At 31.6% G+C, this 17,671-nt stretch overlaps 1 protein-coding gene across 1 annotated transcript; it reads right to left on the bottom strand.

The window, feature by feature from the left end:
• Positions 1–5,423: 5,423 nt before the first annotated feature.
• Positions 5,424–8,975, bottom strand: LOC124543715 (circadian clock-controlled protein daywake-like). The gene is made up of 5 exons (XM_047121989.1): positions 8,735–8,975; positions 8,057–8,255; positions 7,407–7,445; positions 6,208–6,360; positions 5,424–5,619 (listed from the first exon to the last, which is right to left on the bottom strand). Exons 2-5 carry the CDS (start codon positions 8,064–8,066, stop codon positions 5,468–5,470), a joined length of 354 nt encoding a protein of 117 aa, XP_046977945.1. The 5' UTR covers positions 8,067–8,255; positions 8,735–8,975; the 3' UTR covers positions 5,424–5,467.
• Positions 8,976–17,671: the final 8,696 nt, after the last annotated feature.

The following is a 17,671-nucleotide window of genomic DNA, read 5'->3' as shown; positions in this document are numbered from 1 at the left end:
TTATTTTAAAATCCGGAATTTTACAATATTATACTCTTATTTTCTCGTTTTCACAAGAACACAAAAACCTGAATATTCGATTAATATTATTTTTAAGGCAGTCATTTTTTTAATAATGGCAATTTTTAAATAAAATTAGAGATTTATAAAATCATTAATATGTAAAAGATAAAATCAGAATACGAATTCTCATTTAACTGTCATTAAAAGGTACCTAAACTTAAAATTATTGATAACCATCATCCGATAAGCCCGTCCCGGCTTCGCACGGATATGTTTTTATATTTTTAACTTCAATTTATATATTTTTGTTGGTTTATTAAATATATTGAAATATCTTTACTATTGAAATAAAAACTCCATGGCAGCTTTTCCGACATGTTTAACAACTGTCGTTCTATTTCAACACTTATTAAATTATTTACCTAAACCTTCCTCATGAATCACTCTGTCTATTAGTGAAAACCGCATGAAAATTCGTTCAGTAATTTTGAAGTTTATAGTAAACATAAATAATTCCTTTTTTAATGTGTAGTGATAATACAGGTTTCAAGATTGAAAAAAAATAAACCTCTCAAGTTTTGGAGGTTCTTTCCGGCGATTTCCTGCTGGATTAGTTAATATAAATATAAATTATTGTTATTATCAAGCTAAAACTTTTTAATCTTAATAAATAGCCGTATTTACATACAATTTTTTCCATACAAAAAGATTTAAAATAATAGAACGTTGGTTTCTTATGTTTTAATGGTTTATCTTGGCTTCTAATTATGATAAGAATATATTCACTATTATTTTTTGATTATAAACTGTCAATGTAATCCAACTATACTTTAAATGAAAATCTGGAACCCTTGTAATTGTCACAATTTTAAGCATCTGTATCAACAACACTTGACAAACGAATTACACAATCTATTGTTTCTATGTGTGTGTCAATAGACACGATGTTTTTCAATATGCTACCATACTTTTTAATGGCGAGTAACTGTTTGTTTATTTTTTAATATTTGGTCAGCAGGAAATTTCAGCACAATAGTTATTTGGACAGTACCATACGTTTTTGGCGGAATTGTAAAATTCCACCGGCAATTCTTGGTCAGAAACTAATTAAAAAATTATCGGAAAATATGTAGGAAAATATATGGACTGCTTGAAAATTAAAAATATACGTATATGATTTATGTTAACATCCATACAAGACCTTCCTTACAAGGTCCTCATTCCTTTGCATAATATGGCCATACCATGACACCTGCTGCATGAAGCTGTTTCTCAATAGCTTCTCGCTTACCGGTGCCACTTTCAAATTTACTCTTATGTACTCATTCCTTACTCTATCCCTTCTCGTAACACCACACATTCCTGTCAGCATTCTCATCTACGCCACATTTTTAACTTTGCCGTTTCGTAAATTCAAATCTTTTATAAAAAATACATCGGTAAAAAAGGCTTATTATTTGATACAAGATTTTGTAGATGATAAAAAATCGTGGAATTAATACCTGTCGACTTCCTCGCAGGATATATTAATTTAAATAATTATATTAACTAACATGACTTTGTATTTTTTAAATGTTGAAAGAGTAACTACTGAGTTTCTTGCCGGTTCTTCTCGGTAGAATCTACTTTCCGAACCGGTGGTAGCTTTACTTAATTGTTAATTGACGATTCAAAAGTGCTTGTAAAAGCCCACTTGAATAAAGTTTTTTTTTTTACATAAATATGGGACAACATCACATACATTACTCTGATCCCAATGTAAGCAGCTAAAGCACTTGTGTTATGGAAAATCAGAAGTAACGACGGTACCACAAACACCCAGACCCATACCAGACCATATTAAAAAATAGACCCAAGACAACATAGAAAACTAATGAATTTTGATTTTTTTTTTTTTGTTGCTCAACACTCTGATTCATATAGAATTGCTATTGACCTGTCTAGTGTTGGTCTGACCATGGTCTTAGGTACAGATCTTCCCCTTAGTTTATTTTTATTTTAATAAATATGACTACCCCGTAATATAGTATGGGTGTTAATTAACTGGTAAGCATAGTATTGACATTTGTGCGAGCAGAATAATATAATCTCTCAGCAGAAATAGCTAATTGGTCAGCAACTCATGGTTAGCTTACATTTTCAGCAATTTATGTCATTCTGGATGGTTGGTCAGCATATTATTTTTATAAGCTGCAATGAGCTAGTGTTTAATAAAATTTTGGTAAGCATTCGGAGGGTAAGCAAAAAAATATTTTACTAACCTTAAAACTTTATCAAAAACTTAGAAACTCAGTGGCCTTCGGCGCTACGGGATGTGCAGCACCTTGGCCTTTCGTAACACCCCCTTCGCGCCTTCGGATTCTTAAAGAACACTCTGGGGGTAAGGCCGACAAGAATACACAAAACTCAATCCTATTAGTTATTTTGCTCACAAAGTTTTAAATACGCATACCAATCAAATGAACTGCTTAAAGACATGTTTTTTCTGCTGCTCAATCATTAATCAATCAATCTTGCTAACCAAGTAATTATTTTGCAAACTGAATGTTTAATATGCAAACATATGATATTGACTGCTGCCTATTTATGATTTAACTTTTGACCATTATTAAAATTATTTGCGGAAAAAGAAATGTTGCTCGATTTTTTTTTATTGACGCCAATATTTTTGTATGCTGAACAAATAATTTTAATGCTGTTTTTTTTTGCTCTCCAAATTTTATACTTCCTAACCATTTAATTACTTCTCTTATTTAATTAAGATCTACAACAAATCTCAAAAAGGACATCTCCGCTTAGAAATGGATTTATTTGGTGGTAGGGCTATGTGCCCTAGCCAGTCTGTGGAGATACCATCCACATATCCGATATTCTACCGCCAAAAAACAGTACTTGGTATTTTTGTGTTCCGGTTTGAAGGGTGAGTGAGCCAGTGTAATAACAGGCAAAAGAGACATAACATCTTAGTTCCAAAGGTTTTGGCGATGAAAGGAATGATTAATGTTTCTATAAATATATATGCTCCTCCAAGCAATAATATAAAAAATATCCACAAATCTACGCTTTTCTTTAAAGGTTCCATAGTGGTCATGCTGAAATCGGCTGTTTGAGTACGTCCAACTAACTGCAAATTCTTTACGCATCATGATCGTGATCATAATCTGTATTCATAATACGCAAATAACATGTTTGTTTAAAACACATAACTTTTACATTATTGTATTCATTTCTTTAACTACTTACCTACCCAAAATTTATAAAACCTGTTACAAACACGATTCTAATTTATTCAGTAATAGCCGGTGGGATATCACTGCAACTGCAACGTTGGTATATATAAAAAGCTAAAACATTTATTTCCAAGTTCATAATTAATAAAATAAGGACTTCCATAAGTACTTTCATGGCAAATTCACCCCCTTATGGGGTGAATTTTGGTACGCACTTTTACATTTAATCATTATTCAATTAAGATTTCCATATTTTAAAATTTAAAAATGATTATCTTTCATTCAAATTAACATCCCTTAGGTGATTAAAAAAAATGTTTCAGCATCTGTTTTCTAAAATATTAACATAATACTAGAAAACTCCTATTCCTAACATGAAATTGCTAATTTACAAAATAACTTTCAACCTTGCAGTCAGAGCTTAGATGGCCCAGTGGTTAGAACGCGTGCATCTTAGCCAATGATTGTGGGTGCAAACCCAGGCAAGCACCACTATATGTATGTGATTAATTGTGTTTATAATTTATCAAGAAAACATCGTGAGGAAACCTGCATGTTTCTAATTTCATCGAAATTCTGCCACGTGTGCATTCCACTAACCCGCATTGGAACAGCGTGGTGAAATATGTTCCATCCCCTCACCTTAATGGAAGAGGTGGCTTTATCTCAGCAGCGGGAAATTTACAGGCTGTTACTTTACTTTACTTTTCAACCTCTATCTAACTCTCTTACGAGATTAAAAGTGATTTCCAGTTTAGTTTAGCATTATATGTCTGCCAGTGATTTTAAAATTTAAATAAGTAAATAAAGTTCACTCAATGGATAAGATACGATATTTTTGTTTCTTTGTGTTCACCATTTGCGAAAAAACCGGTATCTGTATCGTAAGTGAATTAATATATGCCTGTAAATAGCTCACAGGAGTTATTTACAGACTACAATTACTGTGACATACTAAAAATATCTTGATTGCTTTTTTTATGTATTGGCTAGCCTGCTGGACTGCATTCATCCCCACTTCGCAACTCTGTTCGAACCAAAATTTATCGAGCTTCTATGTGAGAGAATCATACTTAAACAAAAATAAATAACGTAAATTCTTGCACCAGATTTCTTTCTGTTTGTGTTGAATTTCTGTGTCATCGTACTATGAGAATGAAGGAATGGTACATAAAAACTAGAGAGCGAGGACTGTGGGGCGAGATCACCTTCCTCGAGCCACAGCACAGCAGGCGCCGAGATTTATTATCAACATGATCATAAAGCCCGTCCAATCCCTGCCGAAGACGCCAAGTGCAATGGTTTTAGTGGATTGGAATCCCACATTTATAACCTAATTTGGTTAACCTTATGCAGTTTTTAAATATAATTGGAAATAATTATATCAAACAAAATCTATTACCGACACACATATGTCGTTTATATTATATATACAGTGTTTCTCAATTATTAAAAGTACAATTTGATCAATAGATAGACAAATAGATAAAATATACGTTATCATAACCACAAAAATAAAAATAGGCAGAAAATAAGAAAAAGTGTATACATACAAAATAAATCATAAAATAGAAAATAGTTAAATAATTTTATTAAGTTCCTGTTTCAATAATTTTATTTCAGTATTTTATTCAATCACTCTTAACGTCATTTTTTAAAAATTGTTACTGAAATTTTAGTTGATATTGTAATAACCAGTAGTAATTATATTCAATAAAAAATAGAATTTTGACTTGGTGGACGTTTGCGTTATTATAGGCACAAATAAATTATACTATAAAATGAGATATTACTTTCCCAGGTTTGATTATTTTTATTGATTGAGTGAACTCTCAATTAATGTTCTTTAAATTTCTGTAATATTTAATGAGCGAAATACCCACTGATTAATCACGAAATCTCAGAAACTAAAACACCTGCAAACTTGTATTTTGATAGATTCCTTGCTGGGTGTAGACATCCGCCAAGAATTTTACGACTTTCACAAAACTCCACCCCTAAGGAAGAAAAGGGGCTCAAAGTTTCTCTTTTATATATTTTGCACGGATAAAACTGCAGATTCGTCTAGTAAGTAATAAAAATAAAACAGGTAATAAAACAAATAAATTAAACGTATAGAATTGTATTGATTGATATTTCTAAAATGTTTATTTAAAAATACATTTATATACTAAACATTTGAACACATTTTAAATTAATGATAATTCAAATATTTTTTTTTAAGAATAAATACTTTAACAAGTATTAAAATCCTTTAAGGGCGTCGCGAGCATGTAGTTCCTGAAAGTAGTATAAACCCTGTCGGCAACAGCGTCCATAAAAATCCTTCCGAAATTCACCGTCAGATATCGCCAATTCTGATTCATACGAGACAGCATGGAGTCACCTTAAAGGAAAACGGATATGTTTAAAATTGAAAATGTATTACGTTTGTAAATGTCAGGAATACATTTATTTGGTTGTTAGGCTTAGTAAACGCTCGTCTAAATGGTCTCCAGCCAATAATTAAAGAACTTATCACCTAAAAGGTCATTAGGTCATTAACTAAAGGATTGTTTATCAGCCCGTGATAGATAGAAGAGGTAAATAAAACCACACACAACGTGTTTTTTTTTTTGCATTGGCACAACTTCTGTCATGCAACACAAATTAATTTGAAACATTTATGTGAAATAGTTTTTGATTCGTGAGGGGGTCAAAAGTGGTTCCAAAGAGTTCGTATATATAACATACGGTGCTGCTCGCCAGTTCTGTTACTTGAAATGGCCCGACACTCTACAGCGTTTCTAGAACCGACTTTTTGCAAGAACCGACTTTTTGCAATGCATAAACCTGAGTGATTTGAGTATCGAATTAATACAGTACACCCAAGACGGATTCATTTCATTCGCTATTGAGAAAGATCGCAAGGTGCCAAAGTTAAAAACTTTTAACTTCAACAAATTTACGTAATAATACAAAAAAATTTACTTACTTAATTCCTTATTTCCATTGTAAAGATTTTTTAATGTAAATTTAGCATTATCTCTTACATCATAAGAGTACTGATATTCTTTAAGTTCTACAAAGTTTTTACCATTTTCTTCAATAATTTCAAACGGTATCGTAAAACTGTATTGAACATTACCTGTTAATAAAAATATCAATTAAATAATGATAAATTAACTCAGAATGTCTCATTCGATATTTTTTTCATTCTTTAAAAAAGTTGCAAGCAGTAAATTTGTTTAAGGCAAGTAGTTCGATATTAATTCCAGTGCCACATATGGTTGATAGGTATATATATATAAAATATTCTTTATTTCTTTATGTTTATCTTTTTTATATAGTTGTCAAATTATTATAGTATGTGATACAAAAGGCGAATTTATTGCAAAGACATTCTCTAACAGTAGATCTTTAGGCTTATAAGAAATACAAGTCAAAGTGAAATTCAAAAATAAATATAAAAGTTACCATGTATGAATAATAATGCTTATAACAAGAGAAAAATATTGGGTTGGCAACTAAGTGATTGCCGATTTTGGGATAGGTGGACTTTAGGCTTTTTTTGTTTTGTGAAGGTGGTCATAGCACCTAACCTATATTTTTTTCTAATTGTTTAGGCTTCTCACTTTAATTTACTAAAAAAATATATATCGATTAGTGCCTTAGTTTTGTTTTTATCCCAATTAAAAAATAGAAGAACAGGACGTGCACTTCAAACAGTTTATTGTATTACTTCCGAAAAGGCAAGAACGCCTCGCAAGCACAAAATAAGTTATATGCCGTATACGGAAATGGAGCCTTGAAAGAAAGGCAGGGTCGAAATTGGTTTGCCAGAATTTGTTCTGGTGATTTTTCATCGGAAAATGCTTAACGATCTGGCTGCCCAGTCGAAGTCGATGGTACCCATATCAGGGCTATTATCGATTCAGATTGCACAACACGTCGTGATATTGAACAGAAACTCAATGTATCGCACACATGCATTAAAAATGTTTGGATATATCAAAAACTCATTTTATGGAAAAATTTCAAATTTTCCTTCTTGTTTGAAATCGGCAATCACTTAGTTGCCAACCCTATATTATTAGAATGAAAAAAAAAAAAACAATATATCGTTAAAAAATAATAGCGTCAGTTAATGGGATGTTATTAAAATAAATGTACTTTTTTATGTGCAAAACTTACTGAGGCTTATGACACAGGTTCCTTCCCCTTCAATTGGTTCTGAAAATAAGGTTCCACTCGTCTTGTAAAGATGCCTGGCCACTAAGTCCGTGTGGAAAGTAACTTGCGCAACATTAGTGTTCAAATTAAATCTGTAATTAATTTCACAATTGTTATTAATGTCTATAAAATTCAAATTATGTACTTTTTAACTTAACCACTGACCATACGGTCAAAATAATATTCAAGAATTATCAATTAAATTCAAAATTATTAATATTAATCATACCATCACCTGTGTTTGTTACTTGTTTTGCGTTGCATTTACAAACACAGATGCATAGCTTTATTCACAATTAAGAAACTAACTTGGTGGTAGGGCTTTGAGTAAGACCCTAGGTTCATACCACATAACATATTGTACAAAACAAGAATACTTAGAACAATATTTCGTTTAGAATAATGAGTAAGTCTTTATGACTAGACATAAGGGACATAACATCTTATATATTACTCCGATGTCTATGGACGGTGGTGCTATTACTATCTGGTAGGCCATTTCCCTTTTCAATAAAAAAGAGGTAGCTTTAAATGTCATGTTAATAGACAAAGGATCTCCTCGAGCTATAGCCGTGATCCTGTTCCGATACTTCCTAACTGATTTAACTTACCCAAAGTCATCTAAAACTGCGTCGTCTAGTCCTTGATACTCTAAATTAAATGTATCAAATATCCAATCATCTTTATCCAGAGTAATGTTTTTCACCTTCAGAGTATTGAATCGAACGCTAGGTGAAGTGAGATCAGATTTTTTATCTAATATGTCTAAAAAGCTATGGTTCTTAAGTAAACATCTTAATGGTATTGACCCTGAAAAATAGAATGAATAACATTATTTATTTACATTTTATATAAAACGGATCTTTCGTGGTGGTAGGGCTTTGTGCAAGCCCGTCTGGGTGGGTACCACCCACTCATCAGTTACTCTACAAATAACAGAACAATGAACAATAACATGAACAATAACACAACAATACTGAGTACAGTATTGTTGTGTTCCGGTTTGGAGGGTGAGTGAGCCAGTGTAACTACAGGCACAAAGGACATAACATCTTAGTTCTCAAGGTTAGTGGGACATTAACGATGTAAGGAATAGTTAATATTTCTTACAGCGTCATTGTCTATGGGTGATGGTGACCACATACCTTCGGGTGGCCCATATGCTCGTCCGCCAACATATACCATAAAAGAAAAACTTTTATACGACACTGTTAAATGAAACTTGTTCTAAGATATTTAATAGTTACATATATTATTAAATTCTGGTAAACGTCAACAAAATCTCTTACCTGTTGCTAAAGTACTTGTAAATTGAATTCCAATAATGGCCAAATATATTAAAAAACCCATGATCAGATATCCAGTATCTGTCTGTACTATGCGTTGCTGTTTTTCAAGTTCGCCTTTTATATATAATTGACTATAAAATAAGATTAAGTCACACCTACGTTTCATCTATTTATGTTGGGTTCCGCACATATTATAATGTACAAAAATACTGTGGCAAACCTTTTTATCCGTTTCATCTTATATTTAATAATATATATTATTCTCAGATTTTCTCGTTTTCATCAAATGTTTAAATCAGTACTACTTTTAAGGACGTAAAAAAGTTTATAAATAATTATGGTTTTTAAATTGTTTTTAAGGATTTATAAAATCACTAAAATGCTAAACATAAAAACAGAATACTAATTCTTGTTTAGATGTCATTAAAAGGTGCTTGAACTTAAATTTATTGATAATGATAGTCACATAAATATTGAAAAAAGGAACCTCTGAGATTTTAGAGATTCTTTTCGACGATTTTCTGCTGTATTAGCTGTTATAAAGATAAATTATTGTTATCATCAAGCGAGTATATAACTTTTTACTCTTAATAAATGCTCGTATTTGTATGCAAATTGTTCCATGTAAAAAAAACTTATAAAGTTTAATATAATGTTGGTTTCTTGTATTTTTTAATAGTTTATTTCCTGTTGTCTAATAGTAAAGATATGCTCACAATTAAGTTACAATGTTGTGGTCGTCACTGTTATTTTATATCATAGACAAAGATGCGAACTTATGTCTAATATGCTTAGAAGGATAGGAGTCTCCATTCTACGCATAGAATGTGATCTTTCATGAATCGCGTTTCTTTATAGATTCCATAGTGGAAAGCCGAAATCGGTCGGCTGGTTGAGCACGTCCACTAGATGGAGATTTCATGCCGCAGTAGTTCCCATCTGTAAGGGTTCATCATTTTTGATGATTTTTATTCCTATCACGCCAAATGTCTTGAATCACAGTATGCATATGCATTAGCAATATGATTTGACCCAATTCATCACCTCACCAACGCGAATACTATATTTGGACGATCATACACCTTCCCCGTTAGACCTTTCGCTGACTTCTTATCCACACGGCTACCAGTTGCAACCGTCGATATCCTCTGGCATGGACTGTAACCTAAAGGAACACCAGCTCATTAGTGACCACTATTCCGGGTTCCGTCGCAATCACTCAGTCTGTGTCAGGCAAACTAGATTTCAATGATTTCTTGCAAATTAGCAACATTTACTGCTAATCCGAAAGTACCGTAGAAATTCGAAGTTTATCCATACCACCTTCATGTCCGAAAATCCACTACAGCTCGTTTAAGGCATTTTCTTTGTTGTATCAGTCAGTGATTTTAAAATTTTACTTTGTAGATAAGGGTCACTTAATGGATAGGATTATTTTTTTTGTTTACCAACTTGCGAAAAAACTGATGTCTGATATCGTAAGCGATTAATGTATGCCTAACTGTGCGATATTTAAAGATTATGACTGTAATATACAGAAAAAATCTTGACTGTTTTTTATGTGGTAGCTAGTCTGCTCGACTGCATTCATCCCCAGTTCAAACTTCTGTTAAAACCGAACCAAATTCATTGGGTTTTTATGCGAGAGATTCACTGTGTTGATATTGGCCACCGTGGTTACCGGAGAGCGAGGAGTACGGAGGCCAAAATAACCTGTACACAAGGCATCTTGTTTCAAAATGATCTTAAGGTCAACGGTAACAATGATGAATGTTGTTTGTGTGGTTATTATAACAATATATTTCGTGTAATATTAGAGCTCGTAAGATCGGGTATTTTTTTTTTACTTCAAAGTCTAGGCATAGTTTGCACTGAAGAAGATATTTTTTGTTTTTTTTTTCAGCCTATAAATAAATAGGAAGCTAGAATTCTAAAACATAATCTAAAACATTTAATCAAACTTATGTTGGGTTAATCGTTAATAATACTACTTTCAATTATACTAGCAATAATATGAAACAACAAATTGCGAAAAAGTAAGATAAGGCGTTTAACATAAAATCAGTGGCATTGCTTTCATATCGTCATGAAAAAATATATCAAGTTTTGATAATTTGCATAAAAACCTAACGTACACTTCTAATTGCATAAATAAATGGCAGGAAATAAATCAAAAATCTAAATCTAAAGGACAGTGAATAAACAATTCCATTACGATATTACATATAATATGTCAGAATTTACTTAAATATTAGACTCGATATTACAATTTTACTGTCTTCACGTACAACGCTAATCGTGACAAACTAACAAATAGAAAACATATTTGTGGCTCTATCGTAGAATTGATCACTTCAAATGTGCACGATCATTTAATTTAAGTAGCACTTCATGAAACTGACACACTGTCTATTTAATTGGTAGAATTTTGTATTAATCTGTACAGGTTTAGCCTCTCATTATTTATTCGACTACCAATCAGCAATTGAATGAATGCAGAGTATTATATTAGAGTATTATTTATAATATCATTAACATACATATGTAAGACTGTTCTATATACATTATCATTTTGCAACTATTATACATTTGACAACCTCGTAGCAATTAGCGATTAGAACTAATAATAAATTAGTTTTCCACCCATTTCGGGAGGGAGCATTCAGAGCAGTTTAGTAATGAGTTTTTCCGATATTTTAATGATTCTATAGGTGAATATGAATCTCTGGAAATGGAAATGCAAAACCTTACATTGATGATCGACTATGCGAAACATTAGGACCCAGCTTGTGCTCATCGTTGCTAGGTTTTCATACATTCATAGTATGCGACTTTAATTCCATTTTCCATAGAATGGGAAATCAAACCTTTCGAAATGTTAATACAATTAGAATCGTTCATAAAAGTATATGTAATATATAAAATATAGAACACTCTAATTCAATTTTAATTCATTCATTCGGTCATCTTCTTCAAAAGAACGCCGAAGAATTTGCTTTGTATGTATGTTGTTGTTATGTTGAAACGTATTTTCCGAATAGAATTTTCAACGCTCATAATCACTTAACGCGTAAAATGTTTATCATGCTGACTGACGGTCTTATGCTTATCAAATATATAGCTGACAAATTTTTATTTTTATTTGAAAAATATAAAAATTTAGATAATATAAATTTCATAAAGTAAAAATAAAAACAATTATTGAAATAATAATTTGACACACTTTTGATTGGTATAAAAATCATCGGCTCAGATTATTTTCCTTGTTGTTATGTATTTTTTTTGCTGCCTCCCTGCTCGACCGCTAGTCCTATAGCTGACGCTCAATTTACTGATTTCTGAAAATTAAACAACTGTTTGTAATAAAAATCCCGGATTTATCCTACGAAACCAGAAAAATGTTTTAACTTAACGCTTGCTTCTTTATAATTGTCAAATTTTAGGTACTACACTCCGTGAATACTAATAAAATTATATATTCATCTAGCATATAAATAATTCATAATAATTATCTAAAGTTACATGTTCTTTTTATTTAAATTAATCGAAAAAGAATAGGAACCATATTCTAATGGCTTACAATCTTATAATTTATTCATTCTCGGATTTAAGTTTCTTATCTTTTGAACATATATTACGTATAGATGTAAATTAATTTGGAGGTAAAGGAACTTAACAATGAGAATTTGGAGAAGCGTAAAAATACATCAATCGGTCAGTCATTCAATCAGTACAGTACCCCTACAGCGAAAAACTATGAACTCGTATTGTGAAGATATTGAATTCACGATACAATAACGGAGTTTGATAGGACGAGACATACTCTGCCAGCAAGAGCTCAATACGATTACATTAGTGACGCCACTCTTCGTCAGCATTGATTAGACTCAAAAATAAAATCCTGTATGTATTTATTCAGATTTTTCTATGCTATCTTTAACATAAGAAATGAACTGAAATTGAATCTTATGGGTCGTATATTTTTTACACACACTGGACTCAAGTATGTGGCAATGAGGTCAAAAGCTTTATCTTTTACGCCCATTTTATTTTTACTTATGTAAAAAACATTATGTTCTATATAATTAAGTTATTTATGTATTTCTTTTTTTCGTATGATCTTAAAAGTGATAAATTTGACTACATTATTATATTATTTTAGCGAAATACCATGTTTTCTTGTATTTATAATAGTATTTAGATTTTTTTTAATTTTTTAAAATTTTTATTTTATTATTTGATCATTTTTGCGTATAAAAAACCAATATGGCATTTGGAATCATCATTTTTTTAATAACTTATAATAAAAATGGTTTAGAATAATACCCGTAATAAGTAGTTGATCCCTAAGAGGTGGTTTACGTCAAATCGAACCGATAAATATATCGTTCCGACAAATGTCGGATACAGTGGTGTATATTGTATTTCAATAGTACTATCCATATTAGTGTTATCCAATAAAGCTATCAGCCACTGAACATTTATTGTAGAACGTTCTGCCACGATTTAAATGTTGGTTTCATTCATTGAATTAGCTCACAGATTTGTATCGTATCATTGATAAAAGTCAACCGAAAATGTACTAAATGAATCAATTAGATAAAACTTTGTGGTAGAGCTCTATAATTGGTGTACTATAAAATCACAACGCTTTGAGTTTCCATTTTAGATCTACATACATAAGTTTTGTAATTCGTTGGTTTTACTAAAAAACAATTTTTTTAAAACTCGTTAAAACCGGTTTACTCTCCTCTTGAGGAGCAGGAGCAACTTTGTAACTCATTTTCATTGAAGTGGCTACACGAAAGACAAAATTTCAACCATGTTAGATTCCTCGCATTCTTTTAAGCCAACAAACATACCTTACTGTATTTTATCCAATATAAGGAAATTACAAGATAACGTTAACAAAACAGATATCTTTAACAAAAACTTACTTATGATGAAAGTGACTACTCCGCCTCCAAGAATAGGTTGTCGAATTAAAAAGTCGACCAATTTGTAATTGGACTTCACTGTAAACATTACTTCAAATGAAAATGAAATACGGTGAATTATCCAAACTAGTATAATGGTAACTTAAAACTGTATGTATGGATTTTTGTCATTCTTCAGGCAAAAACTACTCAATGGATTTTAATGAAACTTTACTTGTTGACATTTCATTAATAAAATTGATCATCGTTTCCAACAAACCGTAGTAATTAATTCGAAAATATAGAACATCCTTCATTTTAAAATTTGTTTTTAAATAACACAAACAACAATTATTTATTATTTGTATTTAAACATCAGAATTAATGTTCCTAAACATGTTACAATAAACATTCGCTACTGGTCATTAAACATTAGCGTAATTACAAATTGTTAATTTTGTTTGTTTATATACTGGACTTGACACATTTATACACACGCGAGTACTACTAATCTAATTTGTCTATTAACATTGAGCTAGATCAAAATTTCTAGAGCAATGTTAGGCAAAACTGACTAAAATAAATATAAATAAAAATTTTAACAAAAAGAAAAACCGACTTCAAACGAAACACTATTTTAAAACAAATAATAAAAGTAATAAAAATTGCGTAATGAACATATTTTTTAGAGTCTATGAGAGTTAAGTAAAATGGAATGAAAAATATTAGACTACTTAAAAGTCGATTTACGATTATATAACGTAGTTATAGTTATTGTTACATTTGGAGCCGGTGTCAGCTTTTTTGAAGTCGATTGAAAATGAACACTTTAATCAATGAATAATCATAGATTTATCTAAATAAAACCCTTTCCAGCGAACGGTAACAAATCTATCAAAGATGTTTTATCTTTTTATGTTTAAAAGTTTTTAATCCCTCATATGCGAGTAAATTGTATAAAATCGTTAGATTCTGAGTTTCAGTTTATTGTACCTACAGGACGTTACAAAACGAAAATTGACTGGATCTTTACTAATTCGAATGGTAAAAACATCCCAAGTGTTTAATAATGTATAAATAATATATTTGACCAAATACCTGACGTCAGTGATTATTGCATTCCACATACCCTTTTTTTCAATATTCGTCCTTACATTTATAACGCTGTCTGATTTTATATCGATCCTATCTCTAAATATTTTATCTATCTTCTCAATATCTAACTCTGGAATTCCATCAACGAACGTATTGAGAGCAGTAAAACTTGTAACCCATAAACAAATATTTTGGTACATTTGTACATTTCTTGTGATATTAAAATATTTATTCAAAAGACAAACATAATGAATAAACTGTTATATCCTACCAAATGATTTGGAGTTTTAAGATTATGTATATTTATCATTATAAAAGAAATTATATTAAAATGGTAATAAAACCTATATCTATGTGATTAAGGTTTTCATATTTATAAAGTCCTCTTGACCAATATCAGTTAAGGCCTCGGGACTGCAATCTTCCACACAAGGTCAACGAGGCTCGTTATCATATACGTATTAGTAGAAACTATAAAATGATTGTAATAATAAGTATAATACGATAAGCGTGGCCGTAGGCAGGCAGGAGTTTTGGGGGTTCAAATTGGTAATTCGACCTATGTTCATTGGGAGGTGATAGGGGTGATAATTTGCAATGATTTTAACCCCCATATGCATACTTCAAAAGTGAACCATTTTTGAGTTATCACGTTTTTTAGCTTTTTTCAATTTATTTAAAAAAGTATCAATTAAAATCTATTTTTTTCTTTTGTTTTGTAAAAACGATTAAACACTGAATATTTGTCAATATTTAAACAATAATTATTGGTCTAAATTTAAAAATGCGAGACGGCGCACTACACCGTCTCGGCGGAGCAGAAACCTGCGCGCGCAATCGCAGCGGCAAGTTTCTCCGCGGTGACGGAGTCGTCGAGCCCCGTCGAACCTTCAGGTCGGCCTTGCTAACTGGCTGGACCACGTCAACAACCCCGTCGAGCACGGTACAGAGCTTCGCCGCCAACCTGTCGGCCTGCTCCACTTGGGCTCTCGGTAGCTCCAGCGCCCTGGCCCCGGTCGCCATGAGTCGCACCTTCAGGCCGCCGCCGATGCAGAGGTCCTGGAGCTTGACGCTTTGCAACGTTACGACGATTGCAATCGAGCGAGTCCAGCTTCGGCTTAGAAGCCTAAGGCGTCTTCGGCAGCGCCTTTGCGGCCGAAGCGTCGGCTGAAGGAGCAGATTTGCTCCCCTTCCTGCCCTTCTTCACCACCGGGGTGTCGACGGATACAGGACAGAGGGACCCATAATCACGCCGAACAACGGAAAAAGGTAAGTCAACAAATGTGGATGGTAAGGTCAAAAAACGGTAAAAAACAGATAAAAAACAGATAAAAACAGAAAAATACTGGTGAAATCGAAAATTAAAAGCTACGTAGTCGGGGGTGCCGAAACAAGACTAATGTATTTTTTTGGAAATTTTAGGCTAACGTTTACGCAAAAAAAAATTCAAAAATGTACGAAGTACATTTTACAATATCAAGTTTCGAATCGCCTAGTTTTCAAGCGTGATCCGATTAAATTAACGAATAATCGAGTGAAATTTTACAGTAAAAAATTAATATCTCCGGAACGGAGAGGCCGATCCGGTAGAATGATATCTCTGCGCGTGCAGGACGTACAGGTCTACAAACGCACAAAACAGTCAAAAAAGAAAGGAGTTCAAATTAAAAATTTATTCGAAAAATTGTTAAGAAAAAAGTTACTAAAATTTTAGGTTTCCAGGATATATCTCCGGAACGGAGAGGCCGATCCCGGAGTTTGGGATTGTATCACTCCACCTACACAACATATATTTTACTATGAACCTACACATATGTGTATTGATAGTATTTTTATGCATAAGAGACATCAAAACTCAGTTCCATAGGTTAGTGATTTATTTTTAAGGAATGGTTATATGGTTAGGCTTCTTTGCTCGGCCCCGTTACTAAAGTATCTTTGCATTTTTTACTAAGAATTTTTTTATACAAAAATTATACATGAAAAAGCGTATATAATGCTTCAGGCACTGTCAAACATTTTGATGACAAGATCATTTTTTTCGACAGTACTACTCCTTAATTTATTCAAAAATGGTAATATAATCATAACCTTTGTAAAATCATATTTCTGCAAAAGCTTTTTATAAAAATAAAGTCATAGTTATAACATATAATTATGTTAATTTTCAAATAAATTAAATTGAGCTACGTCATTGTACTTTTTTTTACATATACCTTATCTTTACCTACTTTTTGGGGTATTACTAGTTTCGTGCATTTACACATACTCACATAAAGCTCTTATTTATTGGATTCATATGCAAAATCCATAAAACTAAAATATAAGTATTTTTATTAAATAATTTTATTTCTCAAAAACACATGTTATTCATTTTTGTATCCCTTAAATCATTAACATCATAATAATCTCGTTAACAATAAAATTCGTAATGAGCTTATATGAATCCTTTTTAAGAAAATCAATTAAAATTGATTTCTTCAAATGATGATGACAGGTGGAATTCTACCAGGTAGGTGGTGACCTACATGAACGGCTATCTAAATAATATCGTGAAGAACGTGATATGTGGCCCCTACGTTGTAAAATTAAGAGAAAGAAAAATGTTACAAATATAGAAAATAAATAAGACATCCAAGCATCTAAATTTCAAAAGCCAACATTTAAATAGGTATTTTTTGTAATATTTTTTTATAATACTATGGTTGGTTGAAAATACAAAATCGAGTTTCAAAAAATCGGTTCAATTGCTCAAAGCAGACAGACACTGACATAATGTAGGAATCGTACATTTACGTCACAACATAGGCACATAGATATGTTATTTATTTGCCTCTAAATTTGTTATACTTAGTCGTATTATAAAGCATAAATAAAATATTCATATTTCAACTTTACTTATTTTGATACGGCGGATGATTTTTAA

Source organism: Vanessa cardui, chromosome 3 (assembly GCF_905220365.1).
Source record: "Vanessa cardui chromosome 3, ilVanCard2.1, whole genome shotgun sequence".
Classification (NCBI taxonomy): Eukaryota; Metazoa; Arthropoda; class Insecta; order Lepidoptera; family Nymphalidae; genus Vanessa; species Vanessa cardui.
This window is presented reverse-complemented; position numbering and strand designations above follow the sequence as displayed.